We start from the raw sequence: 23,837 nt of genomic DNA, 5'->3' as shown, positions 1-23,837 counted from the left end.
TGACCCGATTTTGTCACTCCCCGATTTTGTCTACCCCCGATTTTATCACATTTTCGACCCGATTTTATCACGTCCCGATTTTGTCACGTTTTCGACCCGATTTTGTCACCCCAAAAAAATTTGTCATTCTTTTTATTTTCGTAAATATTACCAAAAACAACATTAATTTTCATGAAATTATTTTCACCACCTGTATTTTATAACGAACGACTTCTAAGTACCTGGGAAATATTCTGTAAGTAATTTCGACAAGAAATAATGGGTACCGTTCACGCATTTGGTCTTTCCAAGGCATAAAATGATTCATATTTGTGGAATGAATAAAAAAAATGAAAATATTTTTTTTCCAATTTTGTCACATACCCTGTTTTATCACCCCAAAATTCATCAGGGGGGGGTGATAAAATCGGGATATTACTGTAATTATTCGTAAGCCCAAGGTTTGCTACAATTACGCTATGAAGATGTCTTCCTATTGATTTTGCCAGTTCTTGGGTTGTTTCCGGGAAATCTGCCGTTACTTTTGCATGATATTCAGTGGTTTGAGTTCTGTATCGTGTAATTTCGAACATTTTGTGCAAGGATCTCATGGGTTTTAATTGGAATGAGGTCTGGGGATTGGAAAGGATGCGGGATCTTTGAGCTGCCATTAGTTAGCATTTACTTTTTAAGATGTAAAGAATGTTTTGTACCGTTGTTTAGGACAAATTTAAAATTGGATCTATAACCAAATAAAACGGTGTTGGTTTATCCTTCAGAATTTCCAAATGAAATAAAACGATCATTGCCGTTTGCACTGAAATCACCTCAAACCATAGAATAGAGTGAATAACGTCAGCAGAAATATTTGCCCTGCGGAATGTTTGCAAGAACACGCATATTTCTGCTAAAATACCTATACGAAGAATTGGAAAACTATGACTTTTTCATATCGATGAATGAACTGCTGACGCGAATTCACAATTTATTCAGAAATATGGGTAAATTTTGTGTAATGCCCATAAAAACAATAGTAACATGCGAGACGAGCCAGCCTTGGGCTGAAAGTCTCGATAATAAACATAAAAAAACTTTAGTAACAGTTTATGATTTCTATACATTTTGATAAAAAATATAGTTTTGGAAAGCGGTAGAATCAGTTTCAAAACAAGCTGGCAGATAGATACAACGGTAGAAAGAAAAGATGTGTGTCATCTCGTCACTGTACGCGTACAGCGTGATACGAAAATCATTGTGGGGAAATCAGATGTCTGTCGATAGTATTATACTAATGACACACTGGTGGTATTCGTACCATGGTACAAGTTGTACCACTAGTGTGTCATCTTGTACCATGCTGGTACAACGTGGAAAGCCATGGTACAGTATGTACTAGGGTATATAACCGTGGTACTTGTACCACAAATGTGTCTTTAGTATTACATTACATTTGTGTAATATTCTAGCCTTGAAGCATTGAATATTACACAGAAAAAGGTGCAACCCATTAACTTTATTACGGGTGTGTGTGAAAATATGCAGATTGAATGTAAAATCGCATTTATTGAAGATACAATTTTCTCGCAACACTGTTTACTGCTTCATCTGACCGGCGATGGTCAGTGACGATGCGACCTGCGACGATGCGATACTGGCATTTGAGTATTGAGTAATAAATTTTAAGATTACTGTGTCCGAAACAGTAGAATACATTTCTAAATAGCTGACGAATGGTAAGTCTAAAAGTCGTTTGTTCCTGAAACATAATAATGTTATGTATATTTATTGTTCAATTGATTAAATGATTCATTTCAGAAATCCGATTTGCTGCTGGAACTGCTTTGGTATTTCCATATACATACGAAGCAAGGCATAGAAAGCCCGCTGCCGGAAGTTTTCAGCCTCGGGCGCAATGGAATGGAACGGTAAGTATTATTGTAATTAGCCGTAGGTCGATCAAGCATAAGAATCAACTTGTTCGTTTGGGTGTTGAGAACAGAATGAAAAATTCTTTATTATGTCAAACTTTCCTTAATTATTATGGTTACTTAGTTCAACAAGCGCCTACTTTTCTACACTCCTCCTCGATTGCTGAACTCCTATTGCGTCTCGAAATTTTTCTAGCTTCTGCGTTGTTAATGGTTTCGTAAGCATGTCTGCTATCATTTCATTAGTTGGACAGTAGCAAACATCGATTGTTTCATCTTCATATAACTTACGGACAAAATGGTATTTTGTGTCCACATGTTTCGAACGATTGTTAATCTTCGCTGATTCCAACTGCTTAATGCATGATTGATTATCTTCATGTATCATAACTGGGGTTTGCACATCTACGGAAAAATCTTGAAGCAATCGTACGATCCATTTAAATTCTTGACAACATTCAGCTAGCGCTACGAATTCAGCTTCAGTACTACTTAGTGCAATGCAGGTTTGCTTACGTGATGCCCAACATATAGGCCCACCACCGAACAGGAAAACGTATCCAGAATTTGATTTTCGGTTAACTGCATCGCTTGCCCAATCTGCATCGACATAAACTTCTAAACAGGATTGTTCTGATTTCAATACCAGATTGAGATCCAAAGTTGACTTCAGGTAACGAAGAACACGTTTGGCTTCTGTCCAATCAGCTTGTGATGGTGCACTAACTGAGCGTCCCAAAATTGATACAGATACTGCTATGTCTGGTCGAGTATTTACAGCCACGTATAACAGACTTCCTATTAAACTGGCGTATTGATGATTGTTTGATAGTTTTTCTTTCTCCTCCTTCGGTTTTAGGTGGCATGGATCTAGGGGATACTTTGATGTTTTGGCTTGTTCCATTCCAAACCTTAGTAACAGCTTCTGAATATACGACTTTTGATTAAGCGAAAACGACTTACCATCGTACTGTACTTGAATGCCAAGAAAATGCTTGATGTTGCCCAAAGAAGTAACGGTGAAATGCATATTCAAGTCTTTCATGATGTTCTCGTACTCCTCTTCGTTGTAACACGCAATAACGATGTCATCCACATAAATCACGAGATATATGTTTCCTTTACTGCTGCTTCGCATATAAAGACATGGGTCGTCAGAGGACTGAACGAAGTTTATCCTCTTGAGAACACTATCAATCTTCTTGTTCCAAATACATCCGGCTTGTTTAAGTCCATTCAGACCTCTATGGAGCAAGCGAGCAAGCATACCGCATTAGTATGTACTGATGTATATCCAGGTGATTATTTCATGTAAACTGCTTCTTCCATTTCACCTTGTAGATATGCAGTTTTCACATCAGCGTTTTTCTCAACATGTTCCTCTGGCCTGCAACGGTCAGTAAAGTTCTAAAAGTTACTTGGCGAACTACTGGAGCGAACACTTCGTCGAAATCTGTCCCGTACATTTGAGAAAAACCTTGAGCCACTAAACGGGCCTTGTACCGTACGATGTTCCCATCCTCGTCGAGTTTGCGCTTGAAAATCCATTTACAGCCCACGACTTTACGATTTTCGGGTAAGTTCGTCAGGGTCCAAGTTTGGTTTTCAGTCAGGGATTTCATTTCATCGTTCATTGCTGCCACCCACAGTTCTGCTTCTGGGCTTTCAATCGCTTCCTTGTACGTTCTTGGCTCTGGATCAATTTTCCGCACCATGCCCGTTGTCTCACGAAAACGCTGAGGCAATGTTCCTCTTGTGCTGCGGCTTGATCTTCGTGGCGTTACTATTTCAATTTCGTTTACATCATCTTCTATTTCACAGGTTGAATCATACAAACTTGAATCGGAAGACGTTCCTCCTCCTCAAAAGTATGATCGACATCCTCATTATCTGGATTCGGCTCATTTTCTTCTGGCGTGTCATGATAAATATTCGACTGATACTCTATGACTGTTGGGAATGGTTTACTTTTATGATTATCTGCTTCTGCATTTTCAACGAACCGCGCATCTCTACTAATCACTATGTCATTCGTAGCTTGGTCGATAAAACGGAAAGCCTTGTGATAATCAGAATATCCGACAAATGTTAGCTTGATAGCCTTTGGTTCAAACTTAGTCCGCTTCACTTTGGGCACGTGGACAAACGCCGGACATCCGAACCTTTGTAGATTTCCATAGTCTGGTTTCTTGTTGAACCATAGCTCGTATGGAGTCTTGTTTACTGAACGTGATGGCAAGATGTTTTGCAAATGTACCGCTGTATTTACTGCTTCGGCCCAAAATCGAAAATCCATCTTCGCATCAAGGATCATACAGCGTGCCATTTCGACGACAGTACGGTTCTTTCGTTCGGCAACTCCATTTTGCTGTGGAGTGTAACTTGCGGTGTATTGTGGAACGATTCCATTTACTTTGTAGAACTGGCCCAAACGTTTCGCTTTATATTCTCCGCCTTGGTCTGAACGAATGATAACTGGGTTTCTTCCAAAACGATTGTGTACCATGCTCACATACTCTTCGATTTTGTCAACGGCTTCTGATTTACGCTTGAGAAAATATACAAAGGTGTATCGACTGAAATCATCGATCATTGTAAGAAAATATCTTGAACCTCCGGGTGACGTTGTATTCATTGGTCCACAGATATCTGTATGAACGAGATCCAGTATATTTGATGATTTTCTTGTTGCTTTTTTCGGAAACGGTAGTCGTGGTAGTTTACGTCACATTTGCGAATGGTAATGCCCGTAGCTAAATCTTCACTTACTACTTTCCTAATTGCTTCGGGGTTACGATGCCCTAGCTTCCGATGCCACATATGGATACAATCATCATGTTCAACTGCATGCATTCCTTGTTGCTTTGCTAATTCCAGGTAGAACAGTCCACCGGCTTTACGTGCGACGACTACAACGCTTCCCCTGCTCTTGATAAGACACCCACTGAACTTCGTAAAATGACTTCTGCTTCTTTGTCAATTAATCGGCTTACTGATATCAGGTTTGACTCCAACTCAGGAACGTAGTATACGTCGGACAATTTAATTTCATTTTCTTCGCCTTGATCGTTACAGCATAACAGTTTACCGGAACCGATACCCTTCACGTACGTCTCGTTACCGTCGGCCAAAGTGATGGATACTCCCGAACTGTTCTCCAGTTTATCAAAAAATGTACGGTCGGCACACATATGCGATGTCGCTCCTGAATCAACGATCCATGCCTTGGAAAAGTTTTTATCTCCGCCGGCCATAAAAGCGAACGACGTATCTTTGCCGATTCTTGCACTTTTGCCCTTGGATGTAGTTTTTGACTTCTTTCCATTTTGCGGATGATTGGGATAATTTCCGGACTTCAGTAAGGGACATTCGCGCTTCATATGCCCTGGTTTGTTGCAGTTATGACAAATAATGCTTCCTTTTCCTCTATCCCCACCTGCCCGTAAAATGGTTTCTCCATGATGAGATTTTTCAGCTCGCTTCTGAGCTTCATCAAGCAGCTTTCTTTTAACCAAATCCATAGTTAGTTCTTGATCGGATCGGCTTTCGAGTGCTGTAGTGAGAGTATCGAAAGAGTCCGGCATGCTCTTCAGCACCATCGCAACTTTGAGACTTGGTTCCATTCTAAATATGTGACCTTCCATATCGCCATCATCCCTATACTCCGCCTTGCATAGTTTCTTCAGTACAGAGACTCTGGTGCACATTGTGGTCTTCTGGTGGTGGGCTTCAAGTGCTTTCCACGTTTCGCTTGATGTCTTGCAATTTCTGATGAGAGGGTGTTGGCTATCGTCGACAAGTAGAGCAATCGTGGCACGAGTTCTTGCATCTCCTTCCTTCCATGGATCCGTCAGAGGTGCAGGGGCGGCCGCATTGACATACTTTCACAGATTCTCATGGATCAGCAGCATCTCGACCTTGAATCTCCAACTTTCGTAATCTTCACTTCGTAGCTTCTCAACGCAAAATTTGCTTCCATCCATTTAGAAAGTTTTGAAAAAAGACAAAATGAATCTTGAATCTTCTATTAAAAATGGCCCATAACCTATTGTAATTAGCCGTAGGTCGATCAAGCATAAGAATCAACTTGTTCGTTTGGGTGTTGAGAACAGAATGAAAAATTCTTTATTATGTCAAACTTTCCTTAATTATTATGGTTACTTAGTTCAACAAGCGCCTACTTTTCTACAAGTATGAGTTTATAGGATCAAGTCGGGAACTGCGATTAAAGAAATTTGAATGTTTTAAAGCATATCTGAAGTGCTCTATTTCTTGTTCTTCCAGAAAGTCAATCATACGATCGTCGATCAATTAAGAGTGGAAACTTGCAGAGCATTAACGACGGTACCACCGACGAAACGGTACGATGATTGCGGTTTTGGAAGAATACCAAGCCATTGCCGAAAATCTTGTCTTGGACGTTCGACTTCGTCGGTGGTTCGCCTACCACAATCCTAGCCCTCGTTTCGCAGATTGACCCAATAGATGGGGAGAAGAGCCCGCCCTTTATCCACGAGATGTTAACAATAGGAAGTTTTCGATTCCACTCTTCCTATCCAAATCGCTTCAATCGGGTGCCCTGATGGTTTTTTCATGGTATAAATCATATAGTTTCAATATAATTTGGTACCGCCATCGGGGGTGACAATGGGTCTGGGGTTTGTTTTCCTTCTGCTCATAACCTAAAAATTGATCCGGTCATCACAATGATGGCAATGGAGTCAAAAAATATATGGAAATGCTGAGGAGTGTTTGTTTTCCTTTTATCGCCACTCACACATTCGGACGTGAGAATCTCAATTCTGCATGGTGTTCCGACTATAGATAGTAGAATCTATAGATGAGCGAAAGCATGGCTGAGTCGATTTTTTTGCCCGTGCACACGCGCATATGACGTCACAGCCCTTAACGTTTCAACGTTTCCATTGAAATCGTGACGTCATGCTCGTTTGGAGACACGTTTGACAGTTCGTTTGGAGACAGAGGATTTATCTTCGCTCATCTATATAAGGCTTGCTGACGTTTAATCATCTTTCTCTTGCACGCGCACAGAGTGGATAGGATTTGTTTTCATCGGGAAACGCTTCGGAAGCGTTTCCCGATGAAAACAAATCCTATCCTCCCCATGCGCTTGAAAGAGAAGGATGAGTAAACGTCAGCAAGCTCTATAGTTCCGACCTTGTTTCCGACACTCATGAAAAGGCTTTTTATGGCTTAAAAAATAAAACTGGCATCCATGCCTTTCACGCTAGCCCCTTTAGATTTGTACGACGATCTTTTATTTGATTTTGTCCTTATCGAGGAGGCGAGCCATCAGCGAGCTCTTCGAGTGCACTTTCTTCCACAAAATTTCGTCGCAAAAGCAAACAAAACTCTCAATAAACAACGCCACCGTAATCCCCAAAGTACTGCAGAAACAGCAAGTTAGAAAAACATATTACAATCGATTATTTCATCATCTTCCAGGTAGGTGCGTACTTCCGAAAAGCCGTCAAAATTAAACCCCAAGAAGAGCAACAGCAGCAGCTGGCGGAAGAAAGGACGGAAAGAGAAAGTGTGTCGTCGTCCTCAGAGGACACTTCATCGTCCTCTGCTTCCGCCATACCGCTGCATCAGCTGTCTACCGGAACCTCCCAGCAACAGGACCAGGGCTGTTCATCACATCAGCCCACGGACCAGGAGGACTCCAACGCAAACAGCGACTCATTGTTGGTGATTCAAAACGAAGACGCAGTTTCTGCTGTTGACGGAATAGAAACCCCCCAGTATCCTGATACTAGGGATAGTACGCCGGCAAGCACTAACGGACAATCAGACCCAGAGCCGGAAGCCAGTTCCGATAGTAGTACCAGCTGTGTACGGCACGGTAGTCCATCAAAAAACACAATGCCTGTCCGGGTTGACATCGTACCGCCACCGCCTAACAATTCGAAACAACTGGGTGTCACCAAATCGCTCCTCTACAATGGATCCAAATTCCGAGGATTTCAGAAGTCAAAAGGCAACTCGTACGAGGTTGAAGTTGTACTGCAGGTTAGTTAGAGTCCAGTTTGAAAGGTTCTCAACTTCTGAGTAGATGTACCTTAGATGACAAACTATAAAGTATTTAGTACATGTAGAATAATTTTCATTTTTATTCCCACAGCACGTGGACGAGGCCAATTCGTACCTTTGTGGGTACCTCAAAATAATTGGACTGACGTTTGAGTTTCCCACACTCACAACCTTTTTCGATGGGGAGATAATTTCGAAAAAGTATCCCTTCCTCACGCGCAAATGGGACGCCGACGAGGAAGTCGATCGGGAGCATTTTGTGCGTGGTTTTGTTCTCGAGGATTTATAACTGTATGATGAATAATGTTTTCTCCTTCCTTGCAGGGTAAATTTGCCGCTTTTGTCGATTACCAAAAGAATTTCAACTCGGACGAGTTCGACTACGACGCTCTGCAGAAAAGCGATTACGTGTTTATGAGATGGAAAGAGCATTTCCTGGTGAGAATATAGTTGTGAATAGTAATATAATTTTAAACTATGCTATAATGCATTTTTAGGTACCTGATCATAAAATAAAGGATATCTCTGGAGCCTCGTTTGCCGGATTCTATTACATTTGTTTCCAGAAACCGCGGGCAGTAATGGAAGGATATTATTACCACAGAACCTCTGAAAAGTGAGTACAGTTAATGTTCATTGTTCATCCCTACGATTTTATCATACCTAGGTATACCAATGTAACTCAGATGTAAATATGTACATTATGTGGAAGATTTTGATTTGAAAAATGTATTGCAGGTAACCATTTTCCCTTCGATGGGACTCGAACCCACGACCCTCAGTACTGAAAGTGAATAAGTCGATGATTCCTTCTTTTTAAAAGTGCCTTTTTCCGGAATAAGAAATAATTTGGCCGAAATTGAGCACACAAATAGCTCTGCTCTAAACTCCCCTCCCCCTAGAAGTGTGACGTACTTTGTGGATGACCCCTTGGATGGCTGTTTGAATCTCTAGCAGTGATGGAGCTTCGGTATTGACGCGTGTTATACGTCGGATCCTAGGTAGATCATGCCTAGGTCACAGAGAACAGACATGGATGCTCGAACAAAATTTCGTTAAAAACGTGTGTAAAGATTTAAATCGAACCTCAGCGCCGCCAACGCAGGCTGCCCGACATAAAAACTCAATATCACTAAGTGATGGCGTTGGCATACACTGCATAAACAGTGTAGTGCTGCCACCTAGGAGTGAGCCTAGGAGCAATTCGAAATGAACACTAGCGCTCAAACGTAAAACACGGCAAATTTTTACCATATTCATCAGCACACTAGCACCGCGCAACGGGGGCATAACGACATACTTCAAAATGACCAGTACAAACTTTACACAAGCACGCGAATGAAGATGAACGTCTGTTCTCTGTGCCTAGGTGGTGGTGGCCTGGCTGGCACTTGAAAAAGTTATTCAAATAACTCACCATTCTCGTCTTTCACAGGCATCGTTGCATTCGTCTTCGCCCCGCTTAAGCGTCGTGAGATATCGTAGAAAAGGCGAATATCCCTGGTTGCTGCGGCTCTCTCTCCTTCGTCCGCCCACGCTCGCTTGTCCCTTCGACATGAGCGTTTCACTTCCTTCTCTAGAGCCGAGAATCGTTGATAGGCGAAGGCTTTGGCTCCTCTGGTTTTTGTTCGCTATATCGCGATTTTGGCTTCTCTTCGCTCCTCTATTTTAATTCCAGGTTTCATCGGTGATCCATTGTTTTATCTGGGTGCGCAGTTCGCCCAGATACTTGTCGCTGGTGAAAGCATTCTTGATGGCAGTCCATTGGCCTTCCACGCTGTCATCTTCTGGAATATCTGCAGTACGCGTCTCCAGTTCTTTAACTGGACCGTTTCACCATGGCATCTTCCAGTCGGCGTGTGTTGAACCGTCGTCCAACTCTCCCCACCTGGCGACGGCTCTGCGTAATGCGCAGGCGTATTTCGCCGATGATCAGACGCGATATCGGCACTACGTTTATTCCGTACATCAAGAAGGCTGATCACCAGCATCGGTTGGCGCATAACAATAGATTATAGTAAGGTTTTGGACCCGTATTCTAAATCTGGCAACGATTATCCTTTCACTTATAAGTTCCCACTACATAACCGCAGAGTGTGCCTGGGCGCTTAGTCGGAAGCTAACTCCGCGATGCCGCGAAATCAGAGTATAGCGGAATTTGTCCTGACGACATTCTGTGTTCTCTAAAGTTTGGACAACGGACTTCCAGGTTGGTCGGCCAGGACGGCCAGTTGTGCCAATTTACCCTGTTGGGCTAGGGTTAAAATGTTCCATGTTCTTATTCATGTCCGTTGTTTCGCGCTAAGAGTCGTTGCCGTAAAATCAGTCCCTATTCTTTCATTTTCGGTTTCACGAACAAACTGATGTTTCGGGAACAGTCGGTTGTTGGCCCAATGTTCCTTATTCACCGGGATGGGGCTGCCATCATAGGTATAGCTTCCGGGGAATAGCATTTCATACTCAGCCGCTGGATGCCAAAACAGACGCGCGACCAGTCGGTTCAAATTTGTTTGAAGTCCCACTCAACACCAGGACTAGGCTAGTGCGCTTTGAGCGGCACACTGTTGCTTTGATAGGGCCTGCAGCTTTTTATAGAAGTACAACAGAGCTGACTGTCAAACCCCATCTCACTCTAGCTGACAATGTCAGAAAGACTACAGTGCCCAGGCTACACAGTACCAGCAAAATACGCAACCTTTAACTGTCAATCAATTGTTCCGTGGAAGCGTGAGAATTGGAAATTGTGAGGACCAGAGCTATATTAGGCGCTCCTATCCGGATGCCAACTCACCTTTTCGTAGCCCGCATTGGCGCTGCATACTGGGGGCTCGAACAGGGCCATCCAAAATATATGATGGGATAGATTTGTATTAACGTGGAGTGTATGGAGATATGAAATGGTTTCACGTACAACATGTAATGGTATAGCGTTTTTTTTGGACAAATTTGATGTCTCAAAACCCCATAAACAATGTCTTCACTTCATTATTTATTTATTAAGTAGATATTAGAGATGTTACCAATAATTCATGTTCTCTTGTTTATGAGCTTCGTGGCCGTGTGGTCAGCGACGTCAATCGTCTAGACGCATGTGCTGTAGAGTGTGGGTTCGATTTCCTCCCTAGTAAGAAGAAAACTTTTCGTAAAGTAAAAAGTTCTCCACTGGCTCCATGGGTACTGTGTAAATGTCGTGTAGATTGTCTCATGCTAGATGTTCTGTTCAGTCTGTGCGACCTCTGGTCGAAGACGGTGATTTTGTCTTATGCTGGTAGAAATCTCCTCGCCCGTTTTGTTATAATTCAACATAATTATGCCCACCAGCTAACGAATTATTTTTCTTTCAGGTATCAATCGCTCACCCTGGAGCACGTCCCCGAGTCCTGCATTCAAATCTACGAGTTCAGATAAGTATATTTCTGGAGGGTCTGAATGTCTCATTCTACAATTATAAAGCGAAGCGAAAATCTACATCACCTGCTAGGTAGATTGACAAACAAATTTTATTGATCTTTTAAATTATCTGTAATAGCTTTTATTTGGTCATACCACTGATGTTTACGTAATCAACATGCATTGAGTACATTTCACAACATACGCAGCTAAGGAAGTTACAATCGTGCCAGTAGGGTTTTCTACGATAGAAGGCATTTAATGCTCTCGCAATCCCGTTGAATGAAAAAGATAGAATCTTAAATGAGTTCTCTGGTAGAGTGACCACTAGGTAGCCTTAAGCTAATGTCTAGTAACGCCCGTTTTATATTTTGAAATACTTGACATGCGTCGTCTAAATCGATTACTGATACTATTAATTAGAGCATATATTGAATAAACTATTTCGATAGTTAAAATAAATGAACAATAGCTATTCTCGATTTTAACTGCTAATCGATGTATCAAACATCTTTGGTAGAACAACTAGCGCAAAAACGGTTCTCCACCCCGTTTGGCATGATGACCTGTTGGCTGAAATAGAATTAAAAACCTCCAAAGCTTGCTGACATAACAATCTAATTATTTCATGAAATACATTTCATAAGTTCAACAATCTGCGCAACAAAACTACACAAAAAATACATCCTATACAAAATTAATAAAAATTATCACATATCTAACGGTCATTATGTCAAAGCGGGGTATAGACCAACAATAACGTTGCAACAACATGTTGAACCTAATGCATAATACACTCTACTTATATTTTAAGAATTCATGAATGAGCGTTTTTTCGTCCCACAAAAAAATAATCAAAAAATAATAAACTTACTATACTAAAATATAATACAAAGCACTACCTGAATGCCATGTTATTAACTTTACGGATTATTTAATATGTAATTTTGTACTAGCGTATGAGAATGGAAATAATAATCACAATACTTAAGTCGATCGAACGTTAAACCATTAATATCGGTGATCGAGGATAATACATTTGGATGTATAGAAAATGCAAGATGCAAAATTCAGCCGCCGAGTTGTAGAATGGGGCATTTTTCAAGCGCAATAAAATTCTATTAAGTTACGAAATTTGAACCGGTAAATATTGTATAACATCATGACAACTGGTACGGTGCGAAATATGCACGATTTGGAATCTTGACTAAGTTGTCTGGATTTTAACTAAACCATCTATTACATGAATTGGGAAAGAGAAGTTCGAGTGTGCCCTTCCTGTAAAGAAGGGATTCCAATAGTGCTCTCAAAAAGTGAAAGATTTGCTTACGTGGTGTACAATGGTATTGACAGACGCATAAATAACGAACTACCTTAATTCCATAAAAATATATATTCAAATGCTGTTTGGGTCAAAAGTTTCGTATATATTTTCAATAAAAATTAATATTCGCACTTAAAAATGTGCGCACACACATAGGCATGTGACTCCTTAGTATTGTTAAAAATAATATCCGAAATCCTTTGTTTTATGTCGCTTCTTTTAATAAATTTTGTTCTGGCCCAAACAGGGTGGGACAAGAATGCAGTGGACTGTTTGGAGAAAAAAATCCTCGAAAGTTAACTTGACGTTGCCCACGATGCGCTTCAGGTGGGTCTTTGCGGACTTGACTGCGGCCTCCCAAAGGCCGCCGAATTCCGGCTGGAATGAAATGCCACTCAATCTCACGGGTGCGGCAAAAATCTTCAATGGCGTCTACATTTTGTTGATCGTGAAATTGTTGAAATAGCCTGTTTAGTTCGGGATGTGCTCCTTGGAAATTGGTAGCGTTATCCGAGTGTAGTTGCTAAACCCAAACCTCCCCGACTAATAAACGGTTTCAGGGACGCTAGGAAGGCATCAGTACTTAAGTCGGCTTCCAGGTGGACGGCTTTAGTTGTCATACACACGTAGACGGAGACGTATGCTTTAATCAATGCTGGACGCCGTACTCACTGGATTAGTTCATTTAGTTCATTCATTTATTTATTACATCAACAGACTTGATACAGCCCCAATGATGGTTTAAAAAAATATATATAAACTAGTTTATTTGTGGACGCTGTAGCGCCCGTGGCAAGTGTTTTTTTTTAATCAAAATTTTCCACGTCTGTTGTCTGTGATTTTTTTCATCAAATGCTGTGTCTGGTTGTCTAAGGTTGTCACTGGTTTTGTTTTATACATCTGATAGAAAAAAAAGAATTGAAGTGTCAAAAATTTTATTTTTTGTGGGAATTTCCCCGCGTGCTGCGTCTGGTTGGCTAGTCACCGGACAGACAAACAGGGCTATTATATATATGATGATACAATATCACATCACTACATTGAAAACATTGTCAAGGATTAAAATACAATACAATCACAAATACATTAACTATAGTCTATGTGCGTCAATTGTTCTGGTCGGTAAAAAATGATGTGAAGAACCGGCGGAGGACATCTCACCGACGCCACTCTATTGAAGACACGCTGCAAACCATGGAGAGCACTACGCAGCCTATAGTTTGTGCGACGAAAAGTAAGTCTTAGCATTAGGTTACTCCGCAGTTGTCGGGGTTGTGCGTTGATGTTTATTTGCCGCAGAAGAGTGTCACAATCTATTCTTCCTTGCAAAATATCGGCGACGGTTAATGCTCTGCATACATCCCTTCGGATACACAGAGGTTCTAAGCTGATCAGCTGACAACGGCTCTCGTAGCGAGGAAGTCGTAGCGGATCTCTTCAGGGAAGGTTGCGGAGTGCGTACCGTATAAATCGACGTTGAACGGATTCGATGCGTTCGACACCATTATTATAGTTTGGACTCCAGACCGCAGAGCAGTATTCTAACGTAGATCGCACGAGAGAGCAATACAGTGTTTTCAAACAGTAGATGTCTGTGAAAGTCTTTGTCACTTTGATCACAAATCCAAGAGACCTAGATGCTTTATCAACATGTGATCCGAGTATGTCAGTTTGGAGTCCAATAGAACACCGAGATCTTTCACACAGTGCACTCTTTCAATAGTCGTTCCGAACAGGCAGTAGTTGAAGGTAATCGGTTTTTTCTTCCGAAAAAAAGTTATGATCGAGCACTTTTCCGGGTTAACTACAAGTCGATTTAGATCGCACCAATGAGCGAAAGCATCGATCTGGTCTTGTAGTAAGTGACAATCGGCTATTGAGCATAGCATAGCATAGCATATGTGATTGTACAAATCGTGGGTGGCTATACAATGCTCAATTGAGCAATCTACTGTATATTGTCGCAAATTGGTACTTGGGATTAGTACCTTTTCCTATACAGTAGCAGTTATATACCTGGCCACGTCCTTACAATCACGGAAAGAAGGGAAGGAATGTTAGTTCAACATCTACTAGTGAAGATGCAGGTAACCCATACTACCTTCATATATGTCTCGGGAAGGAAAATTTGTGTTAGTGGGAAAGGTGAATAATAGGGAACTCTATTCGACAATATAGAGCGTTTGTCAATAACAGTATATGCTGTAAAAATAATAAAATATATTCATCAATTTACTTACGAACCGTCCTAAGGAAAACAAAACAAAACACAAAATTTCGGCAAATCGCGCGTTCGTTCTGCCGTCCGGAACAAGAGCCAACACGCACTGAACTAATTAACTTTATTACCGGCCGCGCAATGCAAAACACAAAATTTCGGCAAATCGCGCGATCGTTCTACAGTCCGAAACAAGAGCCAACACGCACTGAACTAATTAACTTTATTACCGGCCGCGCAATGCTAAACACAAAATTTCGGCAAATCGCGCGATCGTTCTGCCGTCCTAAACAAGAGCCAACACGCACTCAAGTGACAATCGGCTATTGAGCATATGCGCAAAAACATTTTAAGATCATCTGCAAATGATAATCGCGGTCCTTTTAGAACTAGATGCATGTCGTTGAAGTAGAGAAGGAATATCAACGGTCCCAGATGACTACCCTGCGATATGCCAGACATCGCAAAGAAGCTTTCCGAGCGACAATCGCCTAGAGCAACTATCAGCTAGCGCTCAGTAAGGTACGAACCAAACCATGCAAGTAGGCTGCCTCCAATTCCCAATCTGTCAAGTTTGGCAATCGCAATGCTGTGGTTCAACTTATCAAATGCTGCAGTTAGATCCGTATAAATTACATCTGTTTGATTACAAGCAAGCATACTGTCTGTAACGTATGATGTAAGACCCAGTAGATTCGTTTATGTAGAACGTTTTTCTATAAAGCCATGTTGATCGGTACTGATATAATGTTTACAGTGACCATTTAGAGAATCCATGACGACCAGCTCAAACAACTTCGATACAGCGCATAGCGACGTGATTCCTCGATAATTATTTATATCGCGCTTGCTTCCTTTTGTACACAGGAAACATTTCAGCTGTCTTTCAGCAGGACGGAAATACACCATTAGAGAGGGAGAGCTGGAAGATTCGATGAAGTGGATCCAGAAGGCAGGAAATGTTTTTTAGGAAAACCGACGGAACACCGTCAGGTCCCGATTTGTACGACGTTTTTAGCCGCGTGGCTGCTCTCGCTATGGCATCTGTACTTACATCGACAGCGTTTAGCGTTTGATTCGTTAAGGGTACATTACCCGCTGCGCTGGTTATGGAGTCATTGGAGAGGCGCTCATTGACAAACACGCTAGCAAACTTGGCCTAGAATAGGTTACAAATCTCTGGTTGAGTTGAAGCCATGTCTCCATTGTATCCCATGGACGATGGGAGACCTATTTCCTTACGCTGCTCGTTTACGTAGTTCCAAAAGGATTTCGGATGGGTTTTAAGCCGTTGCTGTATCCTCCGCTGGTAACTTTTAAAATAGAAACGACTTAACCATTTGTATTCGTTGTTCAGCCTAGCATAATGGTGCTTCAAGGGAAGAGTGTGGAACCTTGTGAACCTTTTCAGGACGGCCTTTTTTGTCCTTTTCAACGAACGAAGGTCATTTGTCATCCACGGAACCTTAGAGTCGGTATGGACAATCTTCTTTGGAACATGTCTGTCAATGACATATGCCAAGACATGAGAAAAAGTCTGTGCAGCGATATTTGCATCAGCCGAGTCGAGGATACTCTGACAATCCAAGTTAGACAGCACTTCAGCACTACTGCAATAATTCGCCTTGCGAAAAGCATATGACACAGTCGTTGAAGTACCAACATAGTCACGGACGTCATCATTCTCAACTCCAATTACAAGAGATGGATGGTGAGGGGAAGCCTTGACCAAAGGAACAGGTGCAGTGGAAATAAATGGAGCGGTGTAACGACCGCCGACGAAGCACAGATCCAGCAAGCGATTATTCTGATTCACGATGCAATTAACTTGAGATAACGTTGCAGTACTGTAATTATCCAGCAACCTGAGAGCTCCCGGATGAAACGAGGAATGCTTCTGATCAGGGCGTAGGAAACCGTTGTGAGTTGGAACCCACGCGACTCCTGCTAGGTTGAATTCGCCCAGAACGATGATTTCATCGTTGGGAGACGCTATTTCCGACGCAAAGAAGACTGATCGGCAGTGCGTGTCGATGAGTTCCAAGTCTCAAGTTCGGTCTGGAGGAATGTACACCGCACAAACAAATAGTTTACGGCCTCCGAGCTGAATAGATACCCAAACCTGCTCCACGGTGTTGAACGAATCGTCTTCGATTACTGATGCCTTCAGCCTAGAACTTACAGCGATTATGATGCCACCTCCTGTCGATTTCCTGCTGTTATTCGAGTTTCGATCACATCGAAAAACCTCGTACCCAGTTCTAAAAATATAGCTTGAAATTGTGCGAGAGTCTAGCCATGTTTCGGTCAGAACTACGATATCGTAACAATGATCCATGACCGCTAGTCGATAATCTTCCACTAGACCATTCATTCCGCCAACGTTCTGATAGTACATAGTAACGTGCGATTTCGGACGGGGGGCTGTTGCTCTGGAAATCGGGATAATATCAGGAAGAGAGGCGGTGATTGATTGATCGTACTTGCCGGTAATAGGAATTCGGAAGACCCGTCTCCCTTCCCATGCGAAGGACCGGGACGGCTGCTGGACGCTGACAGGAGGGGCTCGACTGCGATGGGAGGAATAGGGGCTTCCTTAGGACTTGTGACACTGAAGCGTCCCGGTGTTCCGTTAGCAGCAGACTTGGTTTGGCTTGACGAAGTTCCACTGGAAACGATAATCGATTCAGGCAAGGAATTGTTCGTAATAACGACGTACTTGCCTGCAGGAGGAGTTCGGAAGACCCCGTCTCTCAACTCAAACGCAGGACCGGGATGGCTGATGGTCGCTGGCGGGAGGGGCTCGACTGCGATGAGAGAGATAGGGGCTTCCTCGTAGCTAGGGGCAAGAGTGCATCCCGATGTACAGCAGAATAACGGTTGTTGATTGCTCAGTTGTCCAAGACAACTTCTTTTGTCAGATGACTCCATAGATTCGCACACAGCAGTGGGTTCGGTCGTAGAGATTTCGCGGTTCACGTGATTGCATACAGTGTCCAAAGGATACAGTTGTTTCATAGAACTTGTTGTACGCTTGTTGTCGAAACGGTTAGAATTGAAGGCGGTTGTTCAGTTGATAGTCGACTGGAAACAAGGATTTTTTCAAGGAATTAAGGAATTAGGGAAACAAGGATTAGCTGAACACTTACTTAAGAAAGATGCAGATTTGCTATAGATGCCAGCTAATTGTATGATGCTCGAAGTTAGTGCGCGCGCGAAATTAGAGCCCATCACGGTACTTGTCGTAATAATCAAAGGTAGACAAGTCGCCTAATATTGGTTAGAGCTCCAATAAGGGAAAGTGGGGAAAGATGGCCATACTAAGCGGTAACCCTTGTAAAATAGTGACACTGCTTCAAATTCTGCTGATTCCTCCATGAAACACCTTTATGATGACCCGTCTTTGACATAAGTATCAATAAACACTGATTAATATAGTTTCAGTATTTTATAAACTGGTTTTAAAAAGGCTGTTTTTATTATTCCTATATTTACCATATGGGGCAATATGACCACCCCCTCGGGGCAAGACGAGCCTGGACCAAAAACTATATCAAAAGTGTGCTAAATTTATTTAGAATAGGGGACACATTTCTTGCGCTTCTATGGATTATGTTCAAATGATGCTTCGTTTAAAAATGTCGTATTTCATGCTGATTTCTTGACAACTGGCACTACGACAATATCAGAATTTGCCTAAAACTAATTTCGACTGTTAAAACCATATCCTTTGTTTTAAATCATCTCTGATTCACGCAATAACTATTTTGATCATTTTGTAAATGCATTTAAGTGTTAGGCGACTCTTAATCCTGGAGATGACCTTGTTCCTATACAGTTGGCAATACCGCCCCAAGCCGACGTGTATTCAAAGATTTATATCCTATCGAACCTAATTACTGTGAATCTCCTCAAATTATTATTGTATATATGCTATAGTTATATAAAAGCTTCTGTAAATATCAATTTGTCCTGAAAAATGAGTAATTTAGGCTTCAATTGTTAAATTATGTAACTAGAAAATTATAAGAAAATTCGAATTTCAACTAAACCATCTTCAAATCAATATTACAAGAACAAGTGAGGTTGTCAAAGTGCATTTTTCAGTTGTATAGCCCTTTTACATTATTGTGAACCATCCCTTGTAATAATAATGTGAATATAATGCTCACACAGGCACACAGGCATAATTAACGTAGGCTGTCTTGCCCCATATGGCCATCTTACCCCACTTTCCCCTATATGCTGATGTACAACAATAAATATATCAAACGCAGCATAATAGGCTAAGGTTTGAGCCATATACCTTACGCTGAGAAAAATGACTCGTACATTATTCAAAGAAGATGCATCAAAACGACGAAACGTTTGACCCTAGAATTTTCTCAAATAATAACCTCTAATAGATCAACTAACTTATGTTTATGTTGATTCCAAGTCTTATATATTTCAGTCATCCTCTAAACATTCTTCTTTCCCATCACCTTCAATAATAACCTCATACTCCATAATCCGATCATGGCCGTTATTCACGGCACTATCTCCCCTGTTATAGAAAGCATTCGTTCTCATCAAGTACACGTTCAAGCCAAAATTATTTTGCGCCAATCTGTTGAACACCTGATCCACTACAACGGCATCCATTTTCTTGAAGCCAAGATATAGCAACAAGTCTAGTAAATGGCACCGTAAGCGATAGCTAGCTTTAACGCCATCGTCCAGCACACAATACTTAACAATATATTGCCTCATTTGTACCAGGTATTCCTCGCCATTAAATTCCTTTCCGAATACCAAGCGTGCGTTCGTCATACGTTTCCGTACCATGAAATGTATCACCTTCAGTAAACCGTAGCGGAAATTTTCGTTTTTTCGTGCCGTGAAGAAACATATTATGAGGTTCTCCATTAGGCGAGGTATCTCTTCGTAGAAATCATGAAGTTGTGTGAAACAGGTTGCCGCAAGTGTACGAACCTGGTCGTTCTCGTGCCGCAGGTAGCGCCACATCATTGCTCTATACTCTGCGATGATTGACTTCTGCCCAAGTACATTGTAGCAGCGATACTCAACCTTAGAGAGAAACTCCAGAACCAGTATCAGGAATGGTGTCGACACCCGTTCAGTAGAACGAAGTTCCTTCAAAATGTATTTGTTCGTCTTGACTAGCTTAAAGATCAGCTCGTTGAGGGACACGTAAACAGGAAGCCAATTGCAGTCCGAATCAGAACACTGCTGACGCTGCCCTACCAATTTGGTAACTATAGATGAGTAGAGTTGAAGAGCTGCGTTACGGATCGGCCAATCGGTTGATTTGAATCGTTCCAATGCGATCATCATAAGATCATCGATGTACTCCAGGATGATTTCGTTCATAGTTGCCTCTCGGACCATCATGTTCAGTTGATGCAGTTGAATGACAGAGATTTTTTCAATGGCCTCCACAGTCATGGTTGGTTGGTATAGTGGTAGACGATTGATCTCTATGTAGATCCTCAGGTATGATCGTTCGGCATTGTTGTTCAAATCTGATTTGATGAAACTGTGGATCAGCCACAGATAACCTCGGCATCGCCTGAAATCGTTGTCCCGTAGATCCAATCGACCCAAAACACGGAACATCCTCTCTGCTAGTTCTACTATCTGTTTAGCCTGACGGTTGCGATGATCGTTACGTACTACCAGTCGTTCCTTGAATGCGGCAATCTTTCTGATTACCTTCCCAAACGCAACTCCGGTTACTTCAACCGCCCCCCGATGGCAACAATTCAGTAAGATCATCACAAATGCTCGCAAACAGATCGAAAGTTGCTGCACAGTGTCGAGCCGGGTTTTGTAGTTGTCCAATACCCAGAGGGCATAGTTTTCCAAAAAAGAAGCTGCTGCATGGAGTGCCTTCCACAAAGCTTTGAGCATTGTTTTCTTATCAATCGCTAAATTGGTGGAACGTTGGGATGACCGATCTAAAAGCAAATGGAAACTGTTGTCCATAATTTCGAAGCTAGAACCGATCATTTGTCGCTCTTCCTTCGATTTGGCACAGTTGAACGATCGTAGTACGAATTCTACCACTCGGTTCACCAAGAGCAGCATACCCGGGAACGCCTTGATGCCCTCCAGTATTTTCAAGTTGCGAGATTCCGGATAGCCAAAAAATGCCTCATTGATTATGTCGATGTGCGTGTATAGCTGGCAGTCGTTCTTCATCATAGCAAAGAAGTCTCGTTCGTGATCGCGGAGTGATGTGAGTAGAGCGGTGTGCGCTTCGTCGTAGAAACTGATCATGGCTTCCAGTATGGCAGAGGGAGTGCTAAAATATGAAGGAAGGGAAGTAGGAATAAAGAACTTGACATATTGGTATTCGTCCAAGATTTCGATGACCATGCTAAAAAATTGTAAGAGAGCATGGAACATACCTATAAGAATAAATCAGCGATAGCTTTCCCTGCAAAGCCGGTCCATAATGGTACCCGAAATTTTTGTTGTACAACAATTTAAGGGCCGTCATTTTTACATCGTCGAATTCTGACGTCAAAAGATGCTCTACTCCGTAAATCATGTCGTAGAATGTGTCCGACTCTACCGGCAGTAGATGGGTGGTTTGATTTGTTGTCGTTGATTCTTTTTCCTGCAACCGGTACGGTGAAGCTGCGGTGAATTCTAGGAAGAGCGAAGCGAATGATTGGAACATGCGAAGGCTGGTGATGACGGCATGGTAGTTGCTGGTGGATTGCTTTTGCAAATGCTGGTGAAATACCGAGGATCCCATCAGTTCGGATACGATTCCGTACGCATCTTCGTTGGATTCATAGCGTTCCAGCGAAAGTGTTGCAATATGACTCAAAAGTTTTGTGCACTGCGTAACAATTGTATTGCTAACGTGAACCGATGGCACTCCCAGTTGCTGAAGGATGTACTCCTTCAGTTTAAAGATGTAGAACACACTTGTCGATGGATGAATGTTTGCATTCGGAGTTATTATATGATGTACAAGAGTTTCAATCAACAACGCAATCGACGAGTAATCCAGGTTGATCTCGGTAGTAATTTGTAGCAAAAGTACTAGCAGGATGTTCAAGTCTTTAGATGATTGGAACTCTCTCCTGAATAGGTTCATGTATTGAAAAAACTTTACGTAATTGTTCTCTTTCAAATAAACAGGCATGAACTTTCGATTTTCGCCGACTTTTAGTTGATCAAGTTGCATCATTCTGAATAGCTTTCTGAAATCACTCACAGTAAGATTGGAGAACCACTGTTTTATCATTGTGCGCACTAATTCAATATTTCCTTCTTGTAGTATTTTCACTTGCAATTGAAAGATGCAATCATCTTGCTGCTTTTGAAGCACTCTAACTATTCCTTGGCTTCCGGAAAACAGATGTTTGTAGTGCAGAGATAATTCCAATGCTTGGTACAGATTGATTCTTTCGTTACTCATTTCTTCCAATAAATCCAAGCGATATCTGCCCAGGAGAGCCATCAGCACATGAAGTTTATTGCGATTCATCCAGCTCCATTTGAGTATAGTAGGTAAAACAACCACCCGAACAAACTTATCATCATTCAATAGATTCTTGAGTATTCCCAGCATATACTCCCTCGTTCCTTTGTATGGAGATTCTAGATTCAGCAGTACTATATGCCATATCCTGTCCTGTCTTTCAGTGAAGAATTTATCGTAACAAGCCATTCTTTGCAAAGCTATGGTATTCTCCGCCAGCGTGTTGAAACAGTTACTATAACAGCCCATAGTTTGAAATAGTTCAAAATTCCGAATGGCAATTCCTGCCACATTGTCTGTCCCGGTTACTGCGAGAAATCCCGAGAATATCATTCCGTAAATTGCGATCGTATTTTCCGACATCATAGCGCCATTGGGAAGTACACCTTCCACGGGGAAGACCATTCGTGAATACCGAAAATTGTGAGCGTAGATTTTGAACAACGATTTTGATATAATCCTTCTCTGGACGAAAGTACTTTTTGGACTCTCTAGAATTGTTTTCAAGCGTATCAGCAGCTCATTATTTAGATACAAACGGGTGCCCCATACCGCTGATCCCGGTGGGACTTCTGCGAGTTCCGCTTTCTCGGCACTTGTTCGCCGTTCGACCAAGTTGCAGATATCCTACAATAAGAGGAAATCAACCGTTATGTAAGATTATTTGCCGAATAAACTGCTTCGTTAACGTACCTGGCATATCTGCAGTACTTCTAGTGATCCGCCGGCTCTATCCAAGCGCTCCAACCACTCGACCCGCCGCACTTCATAACCATCAACTTTTGAATCCATTGAATTCCAATTGTAGGAACGTAACCCGCAGCTACAAATATACCTCTAGCTTCATTGAACACACGAATTGTCTGTATTTCTACTCAAATAAGTTAAAATTGATTGTAAAATGAATGAATTATCAACTGAAGAAAGTTCGAAGATACAAAAACACTAAACACGTTGCGAATGCCAAAGATTTCATGCGTGCGCACCAATGTTTTTGTTTTGACTGGAGCTTTGGTGCTGCAGAAATTCGCTTTGACGCAGCCGCGCTGTTGCCATCTAGCGGCGACGGACGTGTGCGTGAAATCACTGTTTTTCAACATGGTGAAGTATAGGAAGTGTATTTTAAAATGCTTTTAAAATGTTATTAACAGTGATATGTTGAAAACTTTTAAATACATATGGTTAGAATTTTGAAAAACTACATGTTAGGCTCCTTATCTAGACATGTTTTTTTAATCAAAATAATTCAACTTTCGTGTTACCTATATAAAAGTAAATTGAATTTCTAAACCAATAAAATGAACATTTTTCGGCTAAAATGTGTTTTAACGCTTTAATAAGCATTTTAAAAATGACTTCCTATATCCCTTGCTGAGTGAAATAAAAAAGCATCAGCCGACCCCCATTTTGTTTTCTCGCTTTCGTCAGGGCCAATAGAAACAG

General features: G+C 41.7%; 2 protein-coding genes and 1 long non-coding RNA gene across 3 annotated transcripts; 2 read left to right on the top strand and 1 right to left on the bottom strand.

Annotated features, from left to right (window-relative positions):
* The first annotated feature begins 1,610 nt into the window (after positions 1–1,610).
* Positions 1,611–6,513, top strand: LOC134218029 (uncharacterized). The gene is made up of 3 exons (XR_009981224.1): positions 1,611–1,712; positions 1,795–1,904; positions 6,192–6,513. It is a non-coding gene; the product is annotated as an uncharacterized LOC134218029 (long non-coding RNA).
* A 642-nt stretch (positions 6,514–7,155) lies between these two features.
* Positions 7,156–12,828, top strand: LOC134207968 (glucose-induced degradation protein 4 homolog). The gene is made up of 6 exons (XM_062684062.1): positions 7,156–7,312; positions 7,374–7,940; positions 8,053–8,220; positions 8,286–8,399; positions 8,459–8,577; positions 11,306–12,828. Exons 2-6 carry the CDS (start codon positions 7,794–7,796, stop codon positions 11,367–11,369), a joined length of 612 nt encoding a protein of 203 aa, XP_062540046.1. The 5' UTR covers positions 7,156–7,312; positions 7,374–7,793; the 3' UTR covers positions 11,370–12,828.
* Positions 12,829–19,309: 6,481 nt separating this feature from the next.
* Positions 19,310–23,390, bottom strand: LOC134207967 (uncharacterized). The gene is made up of 3 exons (XM_062684061.1): positions 23,088–23,390; positions 21,307–23,021; positions 19,310–21,200 (listed from the first exon to the last, which is right to left on the bottom strand). The coding sequence occupies exons 1-3, from the start codon at positions 23,184–23,186 to the stop codon at positions 19,343–19,345; spliced, it is 3,672 nt and encodes a 1,223-aa protein (XP_062540045.1). The 5' UTR covers positions 23,187–23,390; the 3' UTR covers positions 19,310–19,342.
* Between the last annotated feature and the right edge of the window lie 447 nt (positions 23,391–23,837).

This window comes from Armigeres subalbatus, chromosome 1 (assembly GCF_024139115.2).
Source record: "Armigeres subalbatus isolate Guangzhou_Male chromosome 1, GZ_Asu_2, whole genome shotgun sequence".
NCBI classification, from domain to species: domain Eukaryota; kingdom Metazoa; phylum Arthropoda; class Insecta; order Diptera; family Culicidae; genus Armigeres; species Armigeres subalbatus.
This window is presented reverse-complemented; position numbering and strand designations above follow the sequence as displayed.

Excerpts from the sequence above, each read along its gene's own strand:
- LOC134207968 (XM_062684062.1), top strand. The coding sequence starts at position 7,794 with ATGCCTGTCCGGGTTGACATCGTACCGCCACCGCCTAACAATTCGAAA. Across the intron at positions 7,941-8,052 it reads AGGTTGAAGTTGTACTGCAG|CACGTGGACGAGGCCAATTC; the intron begins GTTAGTTAGAGT and ends TTATTCCCACAG. Across the intron at positions 8,578-11,305 it reads TACCACAGAACCTCTGAAAA|GTATCAATCGCTCACCCTGG; the intron begins GTGAGTACAGTT and ends TTTTTCTTTCAG.
- LOC134207967 (XM_062684061.1), bottom strand. The coding sequence starts at position 23,186 with ATGGATTCAAAAGTTGATGGTTATGAAGTGCGGCGGGTCGAGTGGTTG. Across the intron at positions 23,022-23,087 it reads AAGTACTGCAGATATGCCAG|GATATCTGCAACTTGGTCGA; the intron begins GTACGTTAACGA and ends CTCTTATTGTAG. Across the intron at positions 21,201-21,306 it reads TCGCTGATTTATTCTTATAG|CACTCCCTCTGCCATACTGG; the intron begins GTATGTTCCATG and ends TTCATATTTTAG.